The following is a 27734-nucleotide window of genomic DNA, read 5'->3' on the forward strand; positions in this document are numbered from 1 at the left end:
GGGTTAAATATAACTGAGTCTGCAAAGTTAATTTTCCATTTCTTGATTTTTTAGGTTCGCCCTGAACTTCCAAATTGTTCCACAATTCCAACCATTTCAAAAAAAATTTTAGGAAGATTAAATTTTCATCATCGACACTTTGGATTGGTGCACACCGTGGATCGCATAAACGAATGTCTTTGTAGAAAGAATTACAGTTAATTATTTTCAACCAGTCACCTATTCATTTTAAAAATGTAATTGTTCCTTCAACACAAAAAATATCATTTTTAAAGCAGCAATATTCTTCTCATCAAAAAGGCGCAAACATAATGATACATTTTGGCGTTCAACACTTGTGGGATATAGAACTTTCCTGTCTAAGGAAGGTGCGAACTTTATATATTATTTTGTTCTTCTCTGTAGACATTTTTAAAATCCCCAACGCAAGCAAATAATTTCGTGTCAGTATCGAAACTACAATTTCTTTCATGTAAATTTTCAGGAATTTTTGGAATCACAAATGTTTGTTTAGGATCTTTTTTTGTTCGACACTGTCAGAATTTGAGAATTTTCTCCTCTGTGAACGGATTTTGGTAAATGTCACAACTTGTCAAAACGAAACGTCAAGCTAATTTTAAAGATTTTAAGCGATTTGGAGCTTTTAAGGGGCTCGTCGAACAAAAAACGTATTCAATTCGTTCGTGTGTAAATTGGGCCTTTTTTGGCACTCGTGGGCCTTTAAAACGCTCGTTTCCCAATTTACGCACTAACTCATTAAATAAACTACTACTGGTCCATAACTTTTTCGCAACTCTGGGACATCTGTATATAGTCACTCCTGCAGCTCTGTACTGAGGTCGCGTAAACTTAGCAACAGAATGAAAATTTGGAATATAATATCGATATTTTTTTCGTTGTTCATCCAAGTTTCCGATAAAAGCAATATAGTTGAATTTTGCGCAACCCCGTCATCAAGGTCCGAGACATGTGAGTGTAAACTTTCTGTTGGAAATGAGGTTTTTTAATACAGAAGTGACTGTTTGAAGTCTGCTTTTAAATTCTATTTGTAAGTCAGTGACAGCTGTAGATTTTCTTCGGCCGTGAAAGAATGTGCGATTGTTATTTTTAGTCACAATGTGAAGTCCTTCGATGCGCGTTATTCTAGATAATGCAACATATATTACTTAATTGTTGAGAATGTGTTTTCTCATATAAATACCGTATCGGCCCGAAAACAAGTCGCTACCCAAAACAAGACGCACATATGTTTTTAAGACCCACATTTTTTAACTAAAGTCGGGTCCGTTTCTAAGACGCGCCTAAAATAGCTCAAATGCAAGACGGACCGAACGGCTCGAATGCAAGACGCACAGCAATACTGCTACTGATCAAGTACCTACTTAGGTACCTAATGGGTATCCAATATTGATACCTAGATAGGCAAGTAGATATGTACTATCGCGGCCATCCAAAAATGAACGATTTTTTTTTATAGTTTGATTTTTACTTTAAATCATAGGCGTCCTAAAATGTCAAAGTTTGACACTAGCGATAAAAAAAATATTGAAACTATTTTTTTTAAATGCCACATCTCACTCCGATTCAGACAGCTAGGGCTATTGCAAAGCTAGAAGAAAATTGGTCTTTGGCTGCTGTGGCCAGAGAATTACATTGCAGTAAGACTTGCATCTTCAATATAAAGAGGCGTTGGCAAGAAAACAGGCTTGAGAGGCCAATACGAATAGGTGTTGAAAAGGTTTCTTTACTAAAGTTTACTTTCACTTTAATAATGTATTAATTACTTCTCAGTCTCAATTTTATTAAAAATTATTTATTACAACTTTTTATTATTAAAATAGTAACGCCTGCTGCACGAACGCCAATGAATACAGCCTGATTTAATCTAACGAAAAATACGGAAATTTTCGCAAGCTATCGTTCACTTTTGGATGGCCGCGATTGTACATTAATACAATTATTGCGACATAAAAATATTCTTTATTAATAGAAACAACAAAAATAAACAGGTATTAACCAGGTAGTTAATAAAAAAATAAAATAACTACATGGTCACTAGAAACAGAAAACACAATTCAAACAAACAAACATAAAGATATAGAGGTATTACCTAACTACCTAAGTAGGTACCTAGGTAAGTAATAAAAAAAAAAAAAATACATGGCAAGTAAAAAATAGGTAGGTAGGTAGGTATGTACAGTTAATTTCAAAATTATAGAGTATAGTCCATTTTTTTATTATAGTCCGATGAGCTTAGTCCGAATCAAGAAGTCGACATGACCTGCGTCTGTTTTCGACATTTGACAGCGGTGCATGGTTCTACCAATATTTGAAAATTTATTTAGGCAACATGAGACAGATATTGTGTTCTTTCGTGCTTTCTTGGTATTTCTGCAAATTCATTCCTCCGTTTTAATTTTATCTTTCAAAAAACCGCTCCCTTCAGAATGCTTTTGATAACTATTTACATATGAACTTAATAGGTCAGATATATTAAAAATTGTTGAAAACAGCACTAAACAACCACGTTTAGACTGTCTTTCTTTCTTCCTAGATTTTGTTTCGGCAACGCCATGAACACAAAACAACCTCTATGAATTAGTTTACCCCCTTACCTGTTAACTTCCAGTCTTGCAAGTTTCCGCGCAATTCCAATATTGTTTTTGCAATTTACAAATTCTGTAAAAGGATCCGTCCACATGCTTTTCGTTGGCATCATACGGAGGACATTTCAAGCAAAATTAAACAAAATTATCCCAAATAACGTGGTTAAAACGTAACCTAAAAATTTGACGTCGCTAGTGGAATAAACGTACAATTCGCGTCTTGCTCTAATCGCACATGCTAAAGCGAAATGCATAGTGGGACACGCTTAATACAATACGTACAAGAATTCAATAGTTTGTTTACATTATGTTGAAAAGAGATAGCAATATGACAGTTGTTCTGCTTTTTAATTGATGCATCGGACTATAATTAAAAAATGGACTATACACCTAATTTTCTGCAGTGTGAAATGCACTTACATTTTTTGTCAATGATCAATGGTCAATTTTGACAAACAAATTCCGAATCTAACCGAAAACGCGAAAGTGCTCATTCTTTCCAAATTAGAGGAAGATCCGGGGGTAGCCTAGTATTATAAACATTGCGAAGAGCACCGTGCAGAGGATAAAACAGACAATATTATGGTGTTCTTCTAAAATATCAGCGACATTTTATGTTGTCAAACTTACCTAACCTATAAAAAATATGACGCTCAAATTTCAAAAAGGCATCTTTACACGTGGAAAAATCTGTAATAAATCGACTTCTTGATTTTTGAGGTGTACTCGATAATTTTGAAATTAACTGTACCCAGGTAGAAATCACAATTCAGTCTCACTGGTACTTTCAGTCTCTTCTTCCTCAGAAATTATTCTGATTTCAATTAACTCTTCATCAGTCTCGTCAGCAGTAGCTTCCAAATCAGAAATGTTGTCGTTACGAGAAATATTTCAGCTACTTCCTGAATCTTCATTGGCATTATTTTCGTTCTCATTTTCCTCCCGCAATATATCGTCAAGCGCATTTGATATGCAACACTTTTTAAACCCTTTCCTAATGCTTTCTTCAGAAATTTGATTCCATGCTTTCAATATCCATTGACACATCAGTCTAACTGAAGGCTTTTTAATATTCCCAGCCCTTGTATATTCGTGTTGATTGTTTATTAACCAATCTTCGTATTGTTCTCGTAGATAATCTTTAAACGGCTTATTGACTACACCATCCAATACCTGCAGTATCGATGTCATGCCACCGGGGATGACAACGAGGTCGGTGTTACAAGCTCTGCCCTGATATGGCAGAACCTAGTAACTCACTTTTATGCGATTTTACATGAGAGAGTATTTTAGAAATTAGTCTAGCCTTTTTGTTGTGAATAAATTTTCAAAATAATTCTTTCGCTAATATAAGTAATTTTTAATGCTAAATTCAACGAAGTGCATTAAATGTTTGTGGTTTTACAAATATTAGCTGAAATTGTAGTTAAAGGTAATATCATCAGTCAAGGCAGTTACGTCATCACCCTGGAGTAGTACAGTGTTGCAAAATTTCCAACTTTAATCGGTACTTGTCAAACAAGGGTTGGACGCGTTGGACGTGTTAAAGTAAGGTTAGGTTAGGTACTGTCGATTTCTATCAAAGCACAACAGAACTCGAGAATTGTGAATTACGTCGATCTACGAGTTCGGTGCAACAAGATGTCCCACTTTATGGGAATGTTAGAATTATGATGTCAATAAACAACCTTTTTTGTCAAATTATATATAATGTATTCCAACTTTAAAAAAACGATGCTTGGCCATGACAGTCTGACAGATTTCATCCTGTATATCTGAATAAAAGTTTGGTTAGGAATTTTGAAAATTTTGAAGGCACAGTGTTGCCATACTAATGTTCCGCTTTTTTGCGAATCGATTGAAACTGTATTACAAGAAATTAATAGAGAACCCAGCATTTTTTATTAAAAATAGCAATTAAAAAAAAAGACATAAAAATGTACACATCTGGTCTGGAGGCTTTAGTCGTTGAATGAGTTTCAAGAACGCTTGCTTTAGTTTAACAAGCAGAAAACGGATAAGTTCTCCAAAATGGAATCACTTTTTTTAAAAGACATCTACACTTTAACCTCCTCCATTATTTCATCTTCAGGATTATCTTCATCATTAGATTCCGAATCATCTTCTAATGTTTAGCCCACGCATAATTTCGTTCAGATCTCTTTTAAAAAATGGTTCCACTTTTCTGATATTCCTCTTTTTGTAGTTCTAGTATCCTCCAAACCCTTTTTTGTAATTATGCAATATAAACATATCTTCCCACCTATAAATTAATTATACAGTTCAGGATTTCATCGAATACAAATTCATTGTTCTCACATTGAAGATATCCATCAATCTGTTAATAATCGCATCATTACTTAGATCGGGCCTATCTCGTTTAAAATGTGTCTCAGCCCTTCTACACACTACGTTTTGTCTAGACAAACACAACTTTTGGCATTATCTACTTGTAGTAAACCCTTTAAATTATTACTTTGTGTTGTCTAATTTAAAATAAATTGGAAAAACGTCAAAATGACATTTATTGATGACTTTATTTACTTTTTGCTTTAGAATCATCTTGCAACATAGCACTTCAAATTTAGTTACAAAAGATTTACAACCAAAATGAAATGAAATATAACTACTACTTTCCTCAGTACTGCCAATTTAACAAAATTAAAGCATGGCAACCTATCGTTTTTTTAAAGATGGAATAGATTATAAGTACCTATGCATATGAAAAAGAACCAAAGATTAACACAAAAAAGTTTAATCAGAATCGCTGCTACTTAAATGTTCTTCGTCTGAAGAATCTGAATCTTCATTGAGGTTAACAATAATCGGAGAAGTATCCGTTAAATCAAAATGCACTTCTCTTTCCCACCATCGATGTATTTCTTCTTCAGTATGCCGTACTGTGTTTGCCAAAATTTGGGGAGTTACAGTTGCCAAACTTTCTTTCCACAAGGATATCGAATTTTCCACAGACCGACCATCTCTACCAACATGTTTATTATAGTAACATTTTGCAATTCCCCAGATATTTTCAATTGCACTGAATATGCAATGATATGGTGGAAGTCGAAGAACTCTATGCCCTGCTTGCAGCGCCAGGTTATCCACTATGTAAGATTTTGGTGGTTTATGTCTGAAAGCAGTTTACAAAATTATTTGACCAACTAATATCCAAAAATGTTCGTACAATTTTACTTTTTCCAGCAATTGTGGTTTTAGACTCTTTGCCTCAAATGCAATATTTCTTTCACGCAACCAGTTTTGAATTTCAGCCTTCTTTGAATTTGATGTAGGTGATTTGTTTTCGGTGTCACAATGGTATGAAGCATTGTCCATTATAATAACTGAAGGTGCTTTTAAACTTGGTAATAATTGATTTTGAAACCAGAGGAAAAAATTAAGCGATCTGGCAATTTCTCTGAAAAGGAAGAGCAATTGCTTGTGAGCCTAGTGGCAAAAAATAAACATATTGTTGAAAATTGAAAAAAATAAAAAGCACAAAACAGTTTCATTTGTGTGCACCACAAAACTCTCCAGCCACGAATGATCCTGTTGCATAAAATCGCAGACTCAAATGCAACTAATTTTGAGGCGATAGACAGTCATTTCTGAAACAAAAATTTTGCTGGTAACACCTGAATTTGATACAGACTACTCCATAACACTCATCGGTTAGTTAGATAGGAAATAGCTTCTTCTATTTTTTCTAACAATCTTTCTACTGTTCGCGAAGACAAACGAAAGCGACTAAAAAAATCTTTTTGGTCACATTCTTCGAAGTGATTGGGCCTGAAACGTATAGTTTTTGGCCTTCGTGGCTCTTCGTCGCTACTATAACTATTAATGCCATAAAGATAATCATTATTTCTAAAATTTTCAATAAATCGGCAATGTCATTCTGACGTTGATCATCAAATTCCGATTATAGTATTGCCGTTATAACTTTTTATCTGCTCCGCCCACTAAAATTGACCAATCAGAATCAAAGCCAGATTCAATCTGTAAACTTTTTCATCACATTTGCCACGTAAAAAAGTTAAGGTTAGAATTTTGCTGTCAAGTCAAGTCCACAATTATTGTTTTAGGTTCTAAAAAATAAAATGTCATTAAGACAATTCGAATGTCAGAAATTTTTACTGTGTAAATCAGATCGTCTTAACAACCTATTTGATTGGTAACTAAGAAAATGAAATGGGCGGGGCAGATAAAATGTTACGTTGTTCTTAGTATCGTGTGTTCCACAAAAAACTCACTCGCAGCAAGCCATGACAAAAGTGAAGTATGTCTTAGTACCAGATGTGAAATGAACTACTAAAGTAAATTTATAGGTTATCTGTCACAACTCACAATATGATGAAAATTTGTAAGTAACAAATGAACTACTTCCAATGATCCTAAAATCGACATGACTAGTCTATCTATCTCTATAGTCATGGCTTACTGCAAGTGAGTTTTTATTGGAACACACGATATAATTCATAGAACATCGTATGATTAAGTTAATCAAGAATAAACATAAACTTTTTTGTTAATCATAGGTTGAAAAACGGTAACATTGTGATAATTACAAATTAAACCTTAATCAAAAATTAATCATTGATTGAAAAACCGGCCCTTAAGGGCCCTATACACCTAGCGTTTTGTTTGCAGGATTTGCTTGCGCATGCAAGTATGTGATACAAGTTTATCAGAAACACACACTTTCTGGCATGTTTGTCAAACTTGTTTTCGTAAATTCGTATGAGATACAAGTCTTGTCCACACACGAATGAAAATTTGTATGACAGCACACGGTTTGCTCAAACAAAATTTAGTAAAATCACAGTGAGTGACCAATTTTTGTCGGCCGTGATGGATGTTCATACAAGTATAAGTCTATCAAACGTGTTTGATATTTTTGCGGTGTGGCTTAACTTTGGGTGTGCGGTCGAGATTTTAATAATAAAAAATCTAGTTGTCTTTCCATACAAAATAATGTATACAAGAACATATATTAGCCACACACTTGACAGCATGCATGAATAGAATGTTAGTAGTACACATGTGTTTTATCAAATCCTGTAGTATGTAATCATCATATGTATTGGAAACATGAATGCGCATACAAGTACTGCAAACAAAATGCTAGGTGTATAGAGCCCTTTAGGGCATGGTGGTAACAAAATATATTTTTCACAACTTTTTCGAAAGTTTGGGATATTAAATCGTAATCTATCCGATAGTTTAAAAAATCTTCCAACTTTGTTCCAAAAATGGTTTGAATATTTTTATCGGAACAAATGTTAACAGGGGGTTGAAAAATTAGCATGTAAAACCCTATGGCCAGTTTAAAAAAAAACTCACTGTATATCCCTCGGCAACAGTATTTGATCGCCAACCACCGTGTCTTTTGAGAACTGTGATGTCAGCTCCTGCATCGGCCAATAATGTTGCAGATGTCCTTCTGAAGCAGTGTCCAGTATAATTCGAAGAATTCGGTAAATTCAAAAAATCTGCTATTTTCTTAGGCACTCCACCTATGGTATTTATTCCTACTGCCTGCCTTGTGCATTTTCCGTTCCGAAAACCAAGAAAAAATCGAGTAATTTCAATCGGTGATGGTCGGAGAGAAAAGTATGTCCTGAATATTTCTAATAAATCCAAACCTTCAAAATTGCCTGGTGATATTGTAAATTCTCGCCTGACGTTTGTTTTAGTGTCTGGAATCTGGATAATGATATAAGACCCCTTGTGTGTAATGTTCTTCACGTCAAGAAAAGTCAATTCCTCGCGACGGCATGCCCCACTGATCCCGATTATCAACATCACCTTTAAAGAGTAAAACAGTTATTTTTTGAATTACATAAAAGTCACCTTTACCTTCATCATTAAATAAGTGCCATTATCCGCTTCCCTTAGGAACTTTTCTATCTCCTGCTTGGTAAAAATGTTGGATTTTTTCGAAACCTGACCGGTTGATTTTCTTTTGATGAACGTTATCAGGCTTGCATATTTCTTGATTTCTATATTTTTCTTTAATTGGATTGTAGACCTCAGCATCGAGAAAAGGCTCCATAATGTCGAGCCTTTGAGTTTTCTTGATTTTTGCTCAAAATAGGCCAGTAGAACTTCTTCAGTAATATCACGCACTCGCTTTTCACGGCACCAATCCTCAAATTGTTGGTAAGCTTTATCATATTTTTTCCGCGATTTCACGGGCAATAACTCATTGACTGCTAATGCTGCTGATTCTTCTACGTCCGAGCTAACAAGTTCAGCATCTTCGGACATTTTTAATCGCAAATACACTCACAACTAAACGAACTCGCAAATTTTTCTAATGTGAAAATTTGTGTTTACCTACATTGATTCCATAACGACCAAAATGAGCTACTCGATTTTTCGAATTTTGTATCCAAAATTTTCAATAAATCCTCAAGAGGTAAGGGTTTTCTCTACCTCATTAGAAAAAATTATGTGTGCAACACGAAGGAAAAGTGTTTTTTTCCGTACTCGACGCGTTGCATCTCGTACGGAAAAAAGTCACTTTTCCTATCTCGTTGCACAAATAACTATTTCAAATTCTAAGGAATTTTGTATTAATTGTGTTCGGCGAAAGAACATAATATGTATGTTGAAGGACCAGTATCCCAGAAGAAGACACTTTGTTGGGTTTTTGTAGTTTATTAACTTAATTAGGGGCTACATGTATTTTCGGTTCGACGATGCAATATCGAGTTCAGATACAGAGTCAATCTAGAGTTACAGAGTGTGGTTTTTTATAACGCACAAAAAACTGCTGCGTGGGCGTGGAGCCGTGCTCCGATCGCTGCCGGAAACGTCCGAACAAGTACGGGCGTTAACATCCTCCCACGCCACAAAAATGAATATACAAAAATGTGATGTAACAAATTATGCCAAAACAAACAATTTTTTGACTGAAAAGGCGCTAAGCCAATAACACATGTTCACAACAATACTAAACAACAAAAAATATACAAATATAAAATACCAAAATGAACTAAAATTGAATAAAATGTTTTAGAACTACGCTACACAAATAATGTTCAGTTTTTTTTTGTTTACATTTTCACATGAGGACCTTTAAGCACTTTCATTGTCCACTGGGAGTTCATATACCCGATTTGCCGCACGTTTGGTCTTCACTGATACGACACGAGTAATTCCATGGCTACCTGGATGTAAAGCTTAGATTATAGTGACCGGAACGCTTCCGTATCCCGAACCGTGCCCTTCCCCGCAATCGCAACGTCCCGCAAAAATGCGTTGCTAGTTATAGTGACCCGTAACGTTGCCGTACCCCTAAGGTATTGACAGATTTCATGTTAAATATTGTAGGTTATGCTATTCCAATTCGTATTTTGTTGAGAAGCCAGAGAGATCCCAGAAGACATAAAGTAATATTAATAATAATTTATGTAATACCTATTTAATACCAGTAAATATTTGACAGATTTAGCAAAGCAAATAAAAATGTTGGGAAGTGAAAAACTTCCAGGAACAGATATAGAATTGCCGTATGTCATTGTTGCTGATGAGGCGTTCCCACTAAAATGTTATATTCAGTAGATAGGGTCCTTCCTATTTCGTCCCATGCCTGTTCTCTCATAAAGTCCATCCAAAAAACATTTGGACTGTCAAAATCAAAATTTCAGTTGTTAGGTTGGTTAAATCACTAGTTATTTTCATATTGCCCGGTTGATATCTATTATTTTTTTGATTTTTCAAACTATTCATTTGTTTAAATAGACATTGTCAAATAAATTGCAAAATTATTTAAGTGCATTTTGTAAAAAGTTTAAAATGGAAAGTTCAAACGAACTGTGGTGGTTCTATTGGCGCGAGAGAAAAGGGCCATAACAAATTATTATATTATAAAGCCATCCCTTCAACAAAAAACGTTTCTGATTTTAACCCAACTGTGGAGAAACAACATCTTGCATTGTGGAAATGAAAACCTAATTAAAGCTGATTGGATCCTTAAATCCTAGGGAGTAATCCATTTTTGACACGAGAGTATGACAAATTCTAAATTAGGTACAAAATATAGTTTAGTTTAGTGATATCAGTGTTAAAAGTAAGATTTTATTTTGAGAGAAGGCAAGATTTCGGAACGAGCGCAACTAGATTAATCAATGTGCCCAGGTTTGGTTGTTCTATAAAAGTTAAAAAAAAACGTAAATAATATAAGATAATAGATTCTAACAATATTGCCACAATTTTACCACCATTTTACCACGACTCATGTTAGATTAAAGTAACCTGCTTTTTTAGTTATTTGTTATCGCCACAAATATACCTCGTGGCAATAAAATTATTTTTTGGTTCAACACTGTCAGAATTTGAGAATTTTCTCCTTTGTGAATGGATTTTGATAAATCCAAAAATAAGTCAAAACGAAACGTCAAGCTAATTTTAAAGATTTTAAGCGATTTGGGGCTTTTAAGAGGCTCGTCGAACCAAAAAACGTTGTATTCAACTCGTTCGTGTGTAAATTGGGCCTTTTTTGGCACTCGTGGGCCTTTAAAACGCTCGTTCCACTCGCGTTTTAAAATGGTCCACTCGTGCCAAAAAAGGCCCAATTTACGCGCGAACTCATTAAATAAACTACTATTTTTGTTCGACACTCTCAGAATTTGAGAATTTTCTTCCGTGTGAACGGATTTTGATAAATTTGACAACTTGTCAAAACGAAACGTCAAGCTAATTTTAAAGATTTTTAGCGATATGGAACCTTTAAGGGGCTCGTCGAACAAAAAAACGTTGTATTAAACTCGTTCTTGTGTAATTTTGGCTTTTTATGGCACTCGTGGACCTTTAAAACTCTCGTTTCACTCGAGTTTTAAACTGGTCCACTCATGCCAAAAAAAGCCAAAATTACACACGAACTCGTTAAATAAATAACTAATAGGTTACTGGTTACTAGGTTAGAAATTTTGACGGGAATTTCCGATGTCAAACAGTTTACCCTTTGTTTCTTTAACAACTGTCGGGCTGTGGGCTGTGCTGTCGGCACCAGAGGACAGATTACTCATTATATGCCATAGGCACTGCCACTCCACTCTCACATTCTGCATTCTGATTGGCTATTTGTTACAGCTCAAGGCCATTTTCGTACGTTATAAATTACGCTCCCGAAACTGGGCAACCCTGTTACCGGTTACAAATCCGGAATGTTCAGGGGTATAACGAACAAGTCGTGGCTTCGACTCGGTTCACAATGCGAACCACGAGAAACGCCGACCGAAGCTGAAAAATTGGTGAGAACAGCCCGGAGTACGGGAAATGATACACAATCTTCCAACTAATCGTTTATTCAGATGTCAAACAATGAATATAATGATATAAATGAAAAAGAAAACAACGAAGCCTGACTAGCCTAATGGCGTGTACAAATTTCAATAACCTAACTCCTCGGAGGGTCCTCCGGGTCCCAGATATTCAACGAACGAGTACCGGCGAAACAGTAAAAAAAATTCCCTTCTTTAGCGAAGGAGGAAGGCCGACTGGTCCTACGTAACGTCGCTATTCGGCTACGCCGCCCGCATAAGCGGAGAGGTCTTCCAACTCTTCCTTCGCTCCAAAAAAAAAGAATTGAAGTTAAGATGTTTTTCTCCGGTACGGACCGGTGAAGAACCACGCGCAAAAAAATGTTCGGTGAGCGCGATACACAATTCCTGGCGAGGTCACTCACGGATTGATAATCGTGATTGATTGATAATCGTGAATATAAAAACCCGACGGACTTGATAAGGAAATTTTTTCTTAAGTTAGTACGATTAATGAAATGACGCGCCTTATGACAAAACTGCAACTTTAACAGTGGAACAAATTATAAATCCTAAACGCGATATACAAATTAAATGAATTTGATAGAACTTTTCACCCGTCAAAATAATGAGTGACAATGGAAATTTGACTATAGTTAAATACAAACGCTCAATTAGTTCGACGGAGTGACAAATTATACAACCAAGAACTTTGAGAAGCTACGGCCTGTAACAATTGGGGTGTCACCACTGCTCCGGACTTGCTGGCGTTCGGTTTGGAACCTTCCGTAGTGAAGTCCTTGATCCGCTTGGCGATGTGGGCGGTGGTACTTTGACGAATCGTCTCCAACGGCCCTCGTGAACTCCACTACGTCGTCTCGTCAGCCCTGCAAATTCACTCGATCACTGTCCCCTTGACTCTCCCCAGGCACTGACAACACCACCGGCAAAAGGTCGTGAAAATCTCCCGTTCTGTCTCTGGTTCCCCCGATTTATAGCTTCCACCCCCTCTATGCGCAGATTTTTCGGCGGAAGTCCGAGTACGTTTCCGTCGCGATGGATTCTAGAACATTCTAGAAAAATCGCGAAGATATACAATCGCGCGGCGATTTAAATCGTAACACGCGACCCCCCCTAAAATATAAAAATTGAGCTGGGCGAAATTTTTACAAACCGTGAACCGATAGAGAAAACTGGTGGACCTCCAACGTAGTAAACTCGACCACGGAGTTAAATTACCTTACAAGATGAATGTTCAGTAGATGATTCTGTTCGGGGTGAAGCCCCAGGTCTCTGGAACAGACCTAGCAGTTTGTAGTCCTGCCAGACTGACGCGATCAGAAGGATCGTATGCAAATTATTTAAAAACTTGAAAACCCAAACATAAAATAACAAAACTCTCCCACACCCCTTGCTGCTATTTAGCCGCAGCCGCTGAAATTTAGTTTCGGAGTGATAAGGGGTCCGTTTCACCGTATCTGAAGGAACCGACAGCCACGTCGATATAACGGCTTGAAACAATAGGCATTTGTGCAAATTGACCCGGTTGCTGGACTGCCCTGAAATTTTGGGTTTACTCCTGAGCGCCTTGATGGTCTGGCTACCCCGAGAGAGACATCCGCTCGCCCTTCCATCCACCCAAACAATTGCAAACTGATAACCCATGTGCGACTGTGTAGCCGTTGCTACCACAACCGAGCACGAATTTCAAAACAACACACGAAAAACTTTGAAGATTGTCAACATTGGTGGGTCAAGTTCGAAATAGCCGCTGGAAATCGTCGGCGCGCTCTTCGCCCGCGTCCCACATTGATGATCGTGCGTTCGTTCCCCCGAGTTGCAAAAATTCAAAAACTGGCGACTTTGTCAAAAACCGATTCAATTTCCCGAACGGAACATCACGGTGGAAGGTCTTCTTCGTCGCGTGGACGGCGCGAAGATCTAGTGCAAAAGTAAGGAATTAAATCCGCAACTAGGCGTTCGACCACTCCTGGTCTTCCGTGTGTGAGGTTCCAAATCCGCCGCAGCGCTATGGCGCCGAGTTCCTCGACCGTTCAACTTCGGCCCTCCAGAGGACACTCGCCCCTAGTGAACCTCACCACGATTCTCCCTCTTTCGCCCCGGACCGCCCGCGCACCACGCCGACGACCACGCTACCGTCCTCCGGGTCCTTAACCTTGACGACACGACGTCCGAAAATACAACTTTCGTCCCTTGCGAACTAGAAACTCCTCGGATTCACGAAACGCAACAACCAGACAGAAAAATGGAAACGCAAAACGCAACGACTCACTTGTCACCCCCAATGTTGACCACGCGACCGTTCGCTCTTCGACACCGAGCCGAACCGGTGAAAAAAAATCGCGAAAGTGACCTGCCGCACTCCCAACCAACCTCCCAAACACTCGAAAATGGACGAGGACGCTGGTGACATTCACGATCCAACAAAGGAAAAAAAAAATGGAAACTCCAGGTCCCGACAAAAGAAAACTCCGGAGTACCAGTGACCGTGAATCTCTGACAACACAAACACGAAATTGCTAAAATCCGACGACCACTATGAACACGTTAAAATATTTTCACCACCATTTTCTTTTCCGACTTACTCCTTTCTTGTGCAATCCACCTGGTGTGACACAATGTTGTTACCGGTCCGCCGACGTGAGCAACGGTACCACTGGAGTTCGAAGTCTTCCCCTAGGTTCGGTCGTCTTTGATACCTCGCCCTACTTGTCCTCTCTCCAGGTGGACGAAGACGGCAGCTGCGCTCAGAGGACCCTTGGTACAATCTCCGTGACTGGGGCTCAAGGTCGGGCTCCCGGGCAAATCCACTGGCAAGCGCGCACCTCTAAAAATAAGACCCCATCACAGAACCAATACCGTAGCCATGGCCAGCTGCGGCTCTCCACCCTGAAGAACCTCCAATTCGGAACTTCTTCGCTGACGACGAACTTCGGTTCCCCTCCGAGAACTCCGAAGGCAATGACACTCCTCCCCCGTGGACTAAGCGGCAATCTCCACACTCAGGCTCCGGGTTGTTGTTGCAGCCCAGTCAGGTTCCAGTGATTTTCCCCCGACAAAACAGAATCAAAGAAGAAATTAGACAAGTCACAAGAAAATGTTTCCCCGCTCTCCGGGGCAATCAACCCTCAGTCTGCGCTCTCAGGCCGCGCTACCGACGACCGAAGCCCACGAAATTCAAAATGAATCCCGGTTGAGCCCCCAATATTGTTACGTTATAAATTACGCTCCCGAAACTGGGCAACCCTGTTACCGGTTACAAATCCGGAATGTTCAGGGGTATAACGAACAAGTCGTGGCTTCGACTCGGTTTACAATGCGAACCACGAGAAACGCCGACCGAAGCTGAAAAATTGGTGAGAACAGCCCGGAGTACGGGAAATGATACACAATCTTCCAACTAATCGTTTATTCAGATGTCAAACAATGAATATAATGATATAAATGAAAAAGAAAACAACGAAGCCTGACTAGCCTAATAGCGTGTACAAATTTCAATAACCTAACTCCTCGGAGGGTCCTCCGGGTCCCAGATATTCAACGAACGAGTACCGGCGAAACAGTAAAAAAAATTCCCTTCTTTAGCGAAGGAGGAAGGCCGACTGGTCCTACGTAACGTCGCTATTCGGCTACGCCGCCCGCATAAGCGGAGAGGTCCTCCAAGTCTTCCTTCGCTCCAAAAAAACGAATTGAAGTTAAGATGTTTTTCTCCGGTACGGACCGGTGAAGAACCACGCGCAAAAAAATGTTCGGTGAGCGCGATACACAATTCCTGGCGAAGTCACTCACGGATTGATAATCGTTCGTGAATATAAAAACCCGACGGACTTGATAAGGAAATTTTTTCTTAAGTTAGTACGATTAATGAAATGGCGCGCCTTATGACAAAACTGCAACTTTAACAGTGGAACAAATTTAAATCCTAAACGCGATATACAAATTAAATGAATTTTGATAGAACTTTTCACCCGTCGAAATAATGAGTGACAATGGAAATTTGACTATAGTTAAATACAGGGTTATTATAAATGATTGTAGTCGAAGTAGGCGTGAAAACTGAATGTAAAAATTATGGTTGCCGCTCCACATAAAAAAACATCAAAATGATGTGAATAAGTGAGTACATACGTGAGTTAAATTGGGTGCAAAACAACTCAATATGTCTGGATTCAATGGTTAACTTAACGAAAATAAATAAAAATCTCATCACCGCACTTTTCACCTAAAAAATGACAGTGACAACGACAAAACTGACAGTTCACATGAAAGCGGCAAAAATGTAATAACATGGGCATGGCCTACTTCGACTACAATCATTTAGAATAACCCTGTACAAACGCTCAATTAGTTCGACGGAGTGACAAATTATACAACCAAGAACTTTGAGAAGCTACGGCCTGTAACAATTGGGGTGTCACCACTGCTCCGGACTTGCTGGTGGGTAAATCCGGCACCTTCCGGTGAGTCCGGGGACGACCTGGACTGACAGGACTCGACGAGATCCTGATCCGCAAAAGCGTTCGGTTTGGAACCTTCCGTAGTGAAGTCCTTGATCCGCTTGGCGATGTGGGCGGTGGTACTTTGACGAATCGTCTCCAACGGCTCTCGTGAACTCCACTACGTCGTCTCGTCAGCCCTGCAAATTCACTCGATCACTGTCTCCTTGACTCTCCCCAGGCACTGACAACACCACCGGCAAAAGGTCGTGAAAATCTCCCGTTCTGTCTCTGGTTCCCCCGATTTATAGCTTCCACCCCCTCTATGCGCAGATTTTTCGGCGGAAGTCCGAGTACGTTTCCGTCGCGATGGATTCTAGAACATTCTAGAAAAATCGCGAAGATTTACAATCGCGCGGCGATTTAAATCGTAACAGTACCCGTCCCATATAAGATAAATGTTGGCGAACTTTCATACGGTAACAATACGATGCGGCACGGTCTGCGGCCACTATAATAGCTTTCATTGCCTGGCACAGAGTTTAACTTTACGGTACGGAAAGCGGATGCGGCTACGGTTCTGTTATGTTCACTATAATCCAGGCTTAATTCGACGATGCGGCCTAGCTTCCACTGTAGGGGTGGTACGTTTTCTTCTCGCAAAATTACCATGGACCCCACCTTTAATGGGCGTAGATTCGTCTTCTGCCATTTGTTCCGGGGTTACAATTGGTTTAAATATTCGGTCGACCAGCGCCTCCAGAACTCTTGGCGTAACTTCTCGACTCGTTGCCATCTTGACAGCCTATTGTCTGGTACTTCACCTAGATTATATTCTGCTGGTGCTATCAGGGCGGTGCCAATTAAGAAGTGTCCTGGCGTTAACGGTTGCAAATCGTTGGGATCATCACTTAGGGGTGTTAGGGGTCGGGAATTAAGGCAGGCTTCAATTAATGTCAGTAATGTGTACATTTCTTCGGCCGTAAGCAACGAAGTTCCCGCATTTCTTTTAAAATGATTTTTAAATGATTTAACTCCCGCTTCCCAAATTCCACCTACGTGTGGGGAATTTGGTGGAATAAATCTCCATTCGATCCCGTCGTTCGTAAGATTGTCCACAACCGCATTTTGAAAATCTTTTGTTCTGAGAAAGTCTCTTATTTCTTTTAGCTCGCGATTTGCTCCGACAAAATTAGTGCCATTGTCGGAATACATGCGCGTTACTTTTCCACGTCGAGCCATCATTCTTTTTAGAGCATTTAAGAATGACTGTGAAGTATAATCATGCACTAATTCCAAATGGATCGTTTTGGTAGCGAGGCAGACGAATACCGCCACGTATGATTTTGTCGTCCTTTTCCCACGTCCACGACCTTCTTTTATTAGAATAGGGCCCGCATAATCCACTCCGCAGTTTTGGAACGGGCGGGATGGTGTCACGCGGTCTGTTGGTAAATTACCCATCAATTGAAAATATTGGATGGGTTTAGTGTGACGGCACCTTACGCAATTGTAAATTATTCTCTTTGTTATTCCTTTAATGGCCAGTGGCCAAAAGGTTCATCTCACCGCTGCAATTGTTGCCTGGCTACCTGAATGCAATGTGGTGATGTGCGTATCCCGAATTATTAATTTTGTAAGGATATGACTTTTTGGCAGCAGCATTTGGTGTTTTGGATCGAAATTAATTTTTGCGTTCTGTAAGCACCCTCCTACCGTTACCGCAAAAGTCCGTTTTCATCTAAAAATGCGTTTAGAGGGATTAAGTGGCTGTTTTTACTCAATTGCTTTCCCTTTCTTAATTCGTCAATTTCGCGGTAAAATGCTTGTTTTTGTACAATCTTTACGATCGCGACGTTGGCTGCTTGCAGTTCGCCACAGCTTAACGCGCCCAAATTTTTGTTGTTTGGATTGGTGCAATTGTGAACAAACCGTAAGCAAAATCCTGTTATGCGTTTTAGCCTCTTGTACGAACTTACTTTGTTAAATATAAAAGTAACTCGTCTTGTACTGACTGACTGACTAACGCGACTTTTCGTTGTTCTGGTACATCCATCTGCACAATTTTTTCATTTAATGTAGGCCATTGTTTTTTGTCTTGCAACAGGAATGATGGTCCGCAAAACCACAGATGTAATTTGTCGTGTTCATTAGGTGCCATACTTCGAGTGATCAAATCTGCTGGGTTTTGATCCGTTTTGACGTAGTGCCATTGATTGATTTTTGTCAACGATTGGATTTCGGCTACGCGGTGTGCCACAAAGCTCTGCCATTTTGTGGACACGACTGCTATCCATGATAAGGTGACCATAGAATATGACCAAAAGTATGACTCATCTATGTTAACATCTACTATTTTTATGACCTTTGATGCTAATTTCGCCAACAATATGGCCGCGCATAATTCTAACCTGGGGCCCAATTCTTGAAATCACTGGAAAATATTCGTTTGAGAATATTTTCCCATAAATGAATTCCGAGTGGAATTTAAAATGTCTCATATCTGTATTCTTGAACTGTTTGGAAAATGATTTCACATGAGAATTTAAAAATGCAATATGTTGACAATTGGATCAAACGCGTCTAATTTTGGATAGTCTTTGTGCTTGGGCAACCATTATTTGGATTGCAATGAATTCTTCCACTTTTTTCTTTTACAAACACAATTATTGTATTAACAAAAGTGTCACATTTGACAGTCGAATTTCTCGCGAGAAAATTATTTTCCCATGATAAACACTAAGTGAAATAATTCTCCGGATTACTAGTGGAACAATCCGTCTGACATAAGTCCAGAATACACTTTTGCATTTCTCATGAGAAAATTTGCCTATTTTTCCAATGAGAATTAATTCCATCGATTCAAGAATTGGGCACCAGGGTATCGTTAGCGGTTTAAGCGGCGCAACACGAGATTTTGAGCATTACAATTGTACGGTAACTTCATTATTTTCATCTATACTTCTGATGTAGATCGCGGCACCGTACGCACTTTTGCTGGCGTCACAGAACCCGTGTAATTCGATGGTTTTGATGTTTTCGGATTGAATTACACTGCGAGGGATTGTAAATTGCTACAAATTTTAAGAAATTTTTGATTGAGTTCGGTTGGTATCAATTCATCCCAACTTAGTTTTAATTCCCACAGTTGTTGTAGAAGAACTTTCATTTTAATAATGATTGGGGTTATTAAGCCGAGAGGATCTAAGATTTTTGCTATGATTGATAAGACGTTTCGCTTTGTTGCATTAGTAGGAAATTCTATTGACGTGACATGATATTTCAATAAATCTTTGCTGCAATTCCAAGTAAGCCCTAACGCTGTTGTATCAAAATTTGAATCAAGTTTGAGGGGTGACTACGCTGTGGTAATACGTCATTGTTGTTTGATGCCCACTTGTATAATTCGAAGCCGCCCTGTTTCAAAATATCAATCAAATCGTCGCGTAATTTGATTGCCTGTTCGCTACTATCTACTCCGACAAACAGATCGTCCATATAAAAACATTTCAAAATAGTCTCACTGGCTTGTGGATGATCGCGTTCGGCTTGATGAGCCAATTCATGTAAACACCGCATCGCCAAAAACGGTGCACAATTAAGGCCATAAGTGACTGTGTTAAGTCTATACGAGTTAATTTGGTCTCGCGTATCTTCCCTATAAACTATCCGTAACAAATCACGGTCTTGAGGGTTTAACAAAATTTTTCGGAACATCTTTTTTATGTCCACGGAGAGTGCATATTTATGGAGACGGCATCGGCTGATAATTGAAAAGAGGTCTGCTTGCAGATTGGGTCCGGGTAATAAATTATCGTTCAAACTCAACCCATTTGTGGACCTTGCACTTGCATCGAAGACGACCCTTGTCTTGGTTGTTAAACTACTTTCCTTTTTTACACAATGATAGGGTAAATAAACTACCTGCTGGGGGTCCGGCCCTTCAACCCGTTCCATATGTCCAAGCTCCCTTAAAAATTTATGGTACTCTTCTTGCAGCTGGGGACTTTTACAAAATTTTGCTTCAATTGACTTTAATCGTTTTATTGCAATATTCTTGGTACACCCGATTTTTGGAGGAATGTTTTTTAAGGGTAAACTAACAATAAACCGACCATCCACGTCTCTTTTGTGTGTTTCTCGAAAAGAGGTCTCACATTGTTCATCTTCCATTGACAAAACGGGATCGTTCTCAAACCTTTCAATTTCCCAAAATTTATTGACTTCGCGTTCTAGAGTAGGTATTATTTTGTGAGACATGACAAAGTCGGTATTTATTAATTTCCGCGACCACTATTGTATATGGACCACCAATTAGCCATCCCAGGCAACTATTTTGTAGATAAGTTTTGTCATTTGTTAATTTGATGCGACCGTCTCTCAATAAATCGTAAAACACGGCCGCCCCGATTAAAATATCGATACGTGAAGAAAGATAGAATGTAGGATCGGCTAGTGCTAAATTTTCCGGAATGTTTAAGTTACTTGGGTCGAACGATTCCAAAGGTAAATCATTTGTAATTTTGGGTAAAACTAAGCACTGAATTTTTTCTGAATATTCGCCCGTGACTGATTTAAATACGAGGTCTGTAATTCGGGTGATGTTACTATGACTTCGCCCTATATCAGAAATCGGTATATTTTTGTGTATTTGTTTTAGATTTAATAAATTGCAAAGATGTTCCGTTATAAAATGTCCCGGTGTGTTAAAAAGTACTAAAAGTAGAGTTTGAACATTAATATTGGACGTTTTTTGGTGTAAATGACAATAATACACTGAAATATTGATCAAAATTTTCTTAGAGATCTATTAAAGTACGAGTGCTTTAAGAGATAGCCATAAACGACTCCAAATTGAATACAATAATAGACCTATTAGAGACGCAGATTCTAAAATAGTATATTAAAGAACGAGTTTTATAAGGATTGATTTGGCGCACGAGTCCCAAGTGTAGAAAACGAGCCGTAGGGGAGTTTTGTATGGGACGAGTGCGCCAATGCCCTTATAAAACGAGTTTTTTATGTTATTTTTTAGAATTTGCACCCTTGTTTTAATTTTTAAATTAAAAATTTAAATTTTCAAATTCTAGGAAATTTTGTATTAATTGGTAATTCAAGGTAACGGATGCAACTACATCTGCAACAAATGTAAAAAAGTAGAGTTTGAACATTAATATTGGAAGTTTTTTGGTGTAAATGACAATAATACACTGAAATATTGATAAAAATTTTCATAGAGATCTATTAAACTACGAGTGCTTTAAGAGATAGCCATAAACGACTCCAAATTGAATACAATAATTGGCCTATTAGAGACGCAGTTTCTAAAATAGTATATTAAAGAACGAGTTTTATAAGGGTTGATTTGGCGCACGAGTTCCAGGTGTAGAAAACGACCCGTAGGGGAGTTTTGTATGGAACGAGTGCGCCAATGCCCTTATAAAACAAGTTTTTTATGTTATTTTTTAGAATTTGCACCCTTGTTTTAATTTTTAAATAAAAAAATTAAATTTTCAAATTCTAGGAAATTTTGTATTAATTGCAAATTCAAGGTAACGGATGCAACTACATCTGCAAAATATGTTAAAAAGTAGAGTTTGAACATTAATATTGGAAGTTTTTTGGTGTAAATGACAATAATACACTGAAATATTGATAAAAATTTTCTTAGAGATCTATTAAACTACGAGTGCTTTAAGAGATAGCCATAAACGACTCCAAATTGAATACAACAATAGACCTATTAGAGACGCAGATTCTAAAAACGTTATTAAAAAATTCCGTTTTTGTCTTCAAATTTAGTTCTTCCCAATTGTAGAGGGCGTTGGCGATTGGCGGTCGCGCTCGCGCATTGCAATTTGCAATTGCATGAATGCATGACGCATGAGTCCATGTGGCCGTGTGTTTCCGATGTGCATGCTGCCTTGGTTTTTGGTGTTTAAACACTGAGAGTGGAACAAATTAAATTGTAAGTTTTTATTTTGAAATTGTGTTTATTATGTTCATTATTGATTACATTTTTCACTATAACGGCCATAGTTGCTCACATGCACTAGTTTGTTAAAATTTACTGATTCTAATGTAAAGCGAGTAGCGCCATATTTAGGTTATGTTAACCTTTTGCAAAATCAAAGGTTCTGCTAAAACTGTTTATTACTTATTGTGTTGTATTTTACAGAGTGAACTGTGATGATCAACGGACCGTTGTGTGTGGTTTTTGAGAGATGAGTCTTTATTCAGGATTTGTTATTTTGGTCCCAATAAGATGAGACATCAGCTTCCGAAATCACTAGAGAAGACCTGAAACAGTAGCACCTCACCACTGAATGGTAAGTTTCTAAGTATGTATGTATTTAATTGTGGCTTTCTCAGAATGTGATAAATATGTTCAATAAGTGGGTACCTATGTATCTAATTATAACAGATCATTGTTGCAGTAAATATTGGTGCACCTTGACAATAATAAATAGGTGAATTATTTGACATGGCAGTTGCAATGTTTGTAAAAAAACTATGCTGCGTTTGTGCAATGTAAGATACTTTAATTTGAATTTCACAAATAGGAAAGATTTACCCAATGAAAAGGTGATATAGTTCGTCCAGAGAGAGATTGGTTGACATAAAAGTCATTAAATTCTACGTAGATCAAGGAGTAGCTACAAGGTGACCATATTTTCATTTTGAAAAACTAGGACATGAGTTTATAAAAATTTAAAATACGTAAACTTAACTACTTACTGAATAAATTCAGTAATTTCAAAACTAATGACATATTTGTCAAAAACGCTGAAACTAGTCAATTTTTATTTTTCATAATGCTTATTTTAAGTTGCTTCACTTGTTTATGATGTCATCCATTTTGAGCTATGACATCATCACCAATTTTTTTTAAATGACAACCACTACTTTTTTCTTCTCTTTCTGATAGACCTTTGTAAACTCCATGTACAGTTTGTCCAGCGAGAGATTGGTTGACATAAAAATCACTAAATTCTACGTAGAGAAAGTAGTACCTAGTGCACGTAAAATTTGAAATATATTCTTCAAGCAGTAACATGTTTGCCCTGAAATTATGCTCTAATTAATGTATTCTAGTGCATTTTGTAGTGTTGGTTTAATTTAATACAATTTAAAATCTCCTAATCTCTCGCTGGATGAAGTATAATACCCCAAGTCAGTAAAATATCCTTGTCTAGCATAAAAATTTTGAATGAAACGGACAACTACTAAAAAAAACTATCTCTGTTAGATTCATTGAATATTGTTGTTTTATCTATAGGCTGTCTTAAAAAAACGGCCCACGCTATAATTTTGCTATTGATGACCCAAATGAAAAAATTATATAGGAAACGAAATGGCTCTAAAAATACTACAAACCTGAGTGAGCATATAATCTTTATACCATCTACCCATTTATGGGCGATGGTCAACTTTTATTTTCTAAATGGTAACCTATAATAATTTTTTTCTATAATTGATTCAAAAAATTGAAATTCACGCATAGTTATCCGTGCTTGAAGTGGGTCATTTTTTTACGTGTATTTTTTTTGCGTTGTTAGTAAGATCGAAACCATAGAAACCATACAAAACAGTGTGTGAAATGCGATTTCACGCACACGACTATTTCTGTGTTTCACTTCACGCACTGTTTTTTATTAGTTACCTAGCAACATGGTCACTGCATTGAAACTTCCGAGTTCCTTCAAAAATTTGAATTTTTAATTTCAATTTTTTGAATCAATTATAGAAAAAATATTGTTTATATTTCGTGCGTGAAGATGTTTTTGTGCATTCAAAGGCTTATACTGCCTCGACCTTCGTCTCGGCGTAAAAGACCTTTTCATGCACAAAAAACACTCTCTTCACGCACTTAATATAAAATAACTATTTTATTATACTTGAATCAGAATCCCTGTTTTTGACACTAAAATGCGTGCGAAAAAGGGCCCTTAAACCACTAAAGCTTTAAGGTCGCTTAGGTAACAACAAATTCACCTACATTTTGAACAATGATAAACAGACATTTATGCACAATTTATGATAGCAACGAAACAACAATTGACCATTTCTATATCAACGATTAATGACACAGATTACTTCGGAAAAGGTATTTCAATTTGCTTTTTTTTTGTTATAACTTTCAGATTTTGGTGCAGGTATAATAAAAAATAGCGTATGATACACGTTTATAAGGGCCTTTAAAGCACTTGCGACGTTAAAAGCACTCCGCTACGCGTCGTGCTCTTAAACTCGTCGCGCGTGCTTTAAAGGCTTCCTTATAAACTTGTATCAATAATTCAATATACAGTGTGGAATAAAATGATTTACATCTAGTTACCTTTGCATTACCCTTGTAAAAATACGAAATGCCGCTCTACAAAAAAAAGAAAGCCTAACCTCAAAATATTCCAAAATTCCAAATGTGATTTATTGCGAAGGGATGATATGAATGCAAAGTAGAGATTGAAATTAAAAAGGAGCTACCACAAGCAAGTCACAGCTAGTGTTGAAAGTGGCCACCAACGTTTGTTAATTCAATTTAGTAAATTGTAACAATTGTCAATTCGATTGATGACATTTATTGACAGAACTAATAGTTCGGCACTTCAAAAAAAAAGTAGAGCGGTACAGGAAAATTTACATGTGCAAAAATCTAAAGGTAATTAGATGTAAATCATTTTATTCCACACTGTACTATTATTATTGATTCTGTTAGTTTCTCCCTTGAAACGAATCTAGGTAAATTGCTCGAATGCAATTGCTGGAAAGTCAATTGCTCGAATATGACTTTACTCGAATTGCAAGTTCCTCGAACGGCAGTTTCTCGAAAATGTTTTGCTCGAAGGTAATTATCATACACAGGATAATGCGGTGATTGTTATTAGTTATTACAAAGGCCACATCTACTGATCTACGACATTTCTACTGAAGACACTATAATTGTGTAACTCCTGTTTTATGTAGTAATGAAGATATAAATTCTTGTGAAAGTTTCAAAAAGAAAATAAGAAAAGCTGAGCATATTCAAAATTATAAAAAGGCAGAATGTCGATCCAAAATTCGGGTTCCAATGTACAGAAAACGTATATCTAAAACTTCATGCAAAATTCGATGTCAAAATAAAGAGCAATGCAATGCAAGGCAAGGATGCGATAAATTTCTGTTTGCCGCAATTGAGGAAAAGAAATACCAAACCAGAATTTATAAAAATGCAATGGAAATGTATCGAAAAAGATTGAAAATAAAAACTTCAAAATAAATGTCTTTTAGTTTCATAAATAAATTACTTTAAACTAAAATAAATATAAAAGCCAGGATATCCAGCTGACTGTGTCTTATTTTGCACCTACCACAAGTCAGTAGATGGCGTCGGGGCACAAAAAACTATGGGAGTTTGCGTTCTATAGGTTTACTGTGTTGTCCATGGGGAATTTTCAAAAACAGACATTTAAGCTTCGGTTTCCTACAAAACGGTACCGTACAATAGCGGCCGTAATTTGACGGCAAATGACGTCACAAAAAAACGTACACGTGCTTGTAAATGCCAGTGGTTTCCTCCAGAGCGTTAGGGGCTGCCGCTACCTGGAAATTCTCCACCGTATTCTCAAAAGCGGCCGCTCTGTACGGTGGGATAGTTTCGGTTTCCTACAAAACGGTACCGTACAATAGCGGCCGTAATTTGACGGCAAATGACGTCACAAAAAAAAGTACACGTGCTTGTAAATGCCAGTGGTTTCCTCCAGAGCGTTAGGGGCTGCCGCTACCTGGAAATTCTCCACCGCATTCTCAGAAGCGGCCGCTCTACAACGGTGGGATATTGCTAGCACGTTTTTGTCCGGTGCGGTCTGGGTGCGGTGTAGAAATTTTAGTGTTTGTGCGGTGCTCCAGTGTAGAAATTATATGGTTTAGCATTTCAAAATGGCTCAACAAAATAATTGGTCCAGTGAATAAGATGAAATTGTAATTGATTTTGTGAGAAATCATGAAGCTCTTTATAATGTAAAATCGGCGGATTACAGGAAAATGCAACTGAAGCAGAAATTATGGTATGAAGTTGGTGCAATTTTACATAAAACAGGTAAGAATTATTTATTATTTTATAATTACAAAGAAGTATTGTACATTCTATTTCAATGTTCTCTACAGTAACGATTTTGCCATTCAATAGCGCCGGGTCCGTTGAAATAAAGTTTAAATTGATCGCGAATGTCAAGCGGTGTGTGTCGAGCACGTGCATTATTTTCAACAAGATCAATTAAATTTTGCGTTGGTAGAGGCATAGGCTCATCCAAAGCAGCTTGACATGGAGCCAGCACCTTGGCTTCACGTAAGATATTGTGCAAAATGCAAGCACATGTAATTAATTTATCTGTTGTTTCGGGAGCAACAGCAATCGGTTGAAAAAAAATGCGAAAATATGCGCATAAGATGCCGAAGCTGTTTTCTGTTGTACGCCTTGCTCGAGATAGACGGTAATTGTATACAGCTTTAGACTGATCATTTATCGATTGTCTCCTTGGAAAGGGTTTCATCAAATTTTCATGTAAAGCAAATGCTTCGTCTCCAAGGATGACATGTGGAAGAACAGTATTTGTTTGCGGAAGTGCTTGTGGAGGAGGGATGTTAAATTCGTTGTTCATAATTTTTGTTCCAAAATTGCTTTTGAGATATATCCCTGCATCTCCTTCCCGACCGTATGATCCAACGTCAATAGCAGCAAATTTTAAATCTGCATCGACGATTGCAAGCATGACAATAGAATAAAATTCCTTGTAGTTGAAGTACAGGGAACCACTGTTTTTGGGTGATTTTATTCGTATATGCTTGCCGTCTATCGCTCCTACACAATTAGGAAAATTCCAGCTGGATAAATATTTTTGGGAAATTTTCCGGATATTATCCATTGATGGTGGGGGTATGACGATATTAAGCATTTTTGTGACCATGCTATTTGCCACCTGTCGTACTATAACTCCAATCCACGAATGACATATCCGAAATTGAAATGCCAATGATCTAAAGTCTAAAGGATTCGCCGGTAGCCAGAAACCTAGAAAAAACAGTTGCTTTTAAGTTAAATGAAGGATAAAATTAAAAGGAGGCACTCGAACTACAGATTAGGAACAGGTAGTCAGGTCATTAGAAGGGTTGCTTCGTTCCACGTTGCCTCCTGTGGGTTTTGCCACAGGATGGCGACAAATAGACGTCCAGTGATGGGATTTAACCAATTGTTTGAGAATTCTACGTACCGAAAGTAGGTACTCGTACTTGTCGGCGGAATTATTGGAAGCAGCATCATAAACCAAATTGGACAAGCCGCCCCAACAACATTTTCGTGTTTTTATCAATGGTTACTTGACCATCTTTTGAATCCCTTTGGACACTGGGCGCAGTTTAGGTGT

General features: G+C 37.8%; 1 protein-coding gene and 2 long non-coding RNA genes across 4 annotated transcripts in view; 1 reads left to right on the forward strand and 2 right to left on the reverse strand.

The window, feature by feature from the left end:
• The window catches only part of LOC138123525 (uncharacterized), a 309532-nt gene that overhangs the window by 125635 nt on the left and 156163 nt on the right, over positions 1-27734 (forward strand). For both annotated transcript variants that reach the window (XR_011156840.1, XR_011156841.1), the window contains exon 3: positions 22511-22661. This is a non-coding gene — a long non-coding RNA (uncharacterized lncRNA). The remainder of the gene's footprint in view (positions 1-22510; positions 22662-27734) is intronic.
• Positions 4383-6604, reverse strand: LOC138124826 (uncharacterized). Its single transcript, XR_011157285.1, has 2 exons — positions 5794-6604; positions 4383-5739 (listed from the first exon to the last, which is right to left on the reverse strand). It is a non-coding gene; the product is annotated as an uncharacterized lncRNA (long non-coding RNA).
• LOC138123517 (uncharacterized) lies at positions 25784-27503 on the reverse strand. Its single transcript, XM_069038275.1, has one exon. The coding sequence runs from the start codon at positions 27276-27278 to the stop codon at positions 26463-26465; it is 816 nt and encodes a 271-aa protein (XP_068894376.1). The 5' UTR covers positions 27279-27503; the 3' UTR covers positions 25784-26462.

Source organism: Tenebrio molitor, chromosome 2 (genome assembly GCF_963966145.1).
Source record: "Tenebrio molitor chromosome 2, icTenMoli1.1, whole genome shotgun sequence".
Classification (NCBI taxonomy): domain Eukaryota; kingdom Metazoa; phylum Arthropoda; class Insecta; order Coleoptera; family Tenebrionidae; genus Tenebrio; species Tenebrio molitor.